Source organism: Geospiza fortis, unplaced genomic scaffold (genome assembly GCF_000277835.1).
Source record: "Geospiza fortis unplaced genomic scaffold, GeoFor_1.0 scaffold11, whole genome shotgun sequence".
Taxonomy (NCBI): domain Eukaryota; kingdom Metazoa; phylum Chordata; class Aves; order Passeriformes; family Thraupidae; genus Geospiza; species Geospiza fortis.
Window position 1 is genome coordinate 14712560 of NW_005054304.1, and position 891 is coordinate 14713450.

General features: G+C 43.3%; 1 protein-coding gene across 1 annotated transcript in view; it reads left to right on the forward strand.

Moving 5' to 3' along the window:
* The window catches only part of INTS12 (integrator complex subunit 12), a 16794-nt gene that overhangs the window by 13819 nt on the left and 2084 nt on the right, over nt 1–891 (forward strand). The window contains 1 exon segment of the mRNA XM_031066373.1: nt 239–391. Coding sequence (XP_030922233.1) covers nt 239–391 — 153 coding nt within the window.

Below are 891 nucleotides of genomic sequence, written 5' to 3' on the forward strand. Positions count from 1 at the left end.
CCACACTGAAATAGCAAGCTCTGTTCAGGATGCTTTTTGGCTGGACCCTGTCCTCAGTACCATACCCAGCACATCGCCACATCCCCTGTTGCCTCATTTCTCAGGGACCATTAAACCTGAAAATGTAAAGGCTAGATTGCAATCTTCAAATGCTCATGCTTTTTGTTAACAGTCAAAACAGTCCATGTTATGTGGCCCTTAACTTACTGAGGGTGTTTTTATCCTACCACTTACACAGGCTCAGAAGACACAAAAACCACCTCAAAAACCAGCTCCTGCAGTGGTTTCAGTTGCACCAGCTTTGAAGGATCCATTGGTCAAGAAACCAGAAATCAAGTTAAAACCTGAGACCCCACCAGCTTTTCTGGCATTCAAGAGAACAGAAGTCAAGGTAATGTAGTTTAAACTTACCAGAGGAAGAGTTTGTTGCACTGCACAGATTAAAAGTGGTTTTTTATTGAAAATAGCCATCAGTACACTATGTGAAAATAGTCATCAGTACCAGGGCATTGTGGGTTTGCAGGAACACTGAAAGAATGGAGGGAAAAAAACTCACTTCACGTGTGGATGCCCCATCTCTGGAAGTGTTCCAGACCAGGCTGGGTGGGGCTCTGAGCAACCTCATCTAGTGGAAAGCATCCCTGCCTATGGCAGGGGGGTTGGAACTAGGTGATTTCAAAATCCTTTCCACAACCTGAACCATTCTGTCATTTATGGATCATATAAAATGCATTATTTGCTCTCTGTAGCCAAGTAACTTATGTGTATTTTGACACTTGGAAGGCTTTTTCTCATGGCAGCAGTGGCCTTGGCAGTGCTGGGTTTACACTTGAATTTGATGATCTTGAAGGTTTTTTCTAGCCTAGAAAAGCCATTCTGTGATTCCATTGT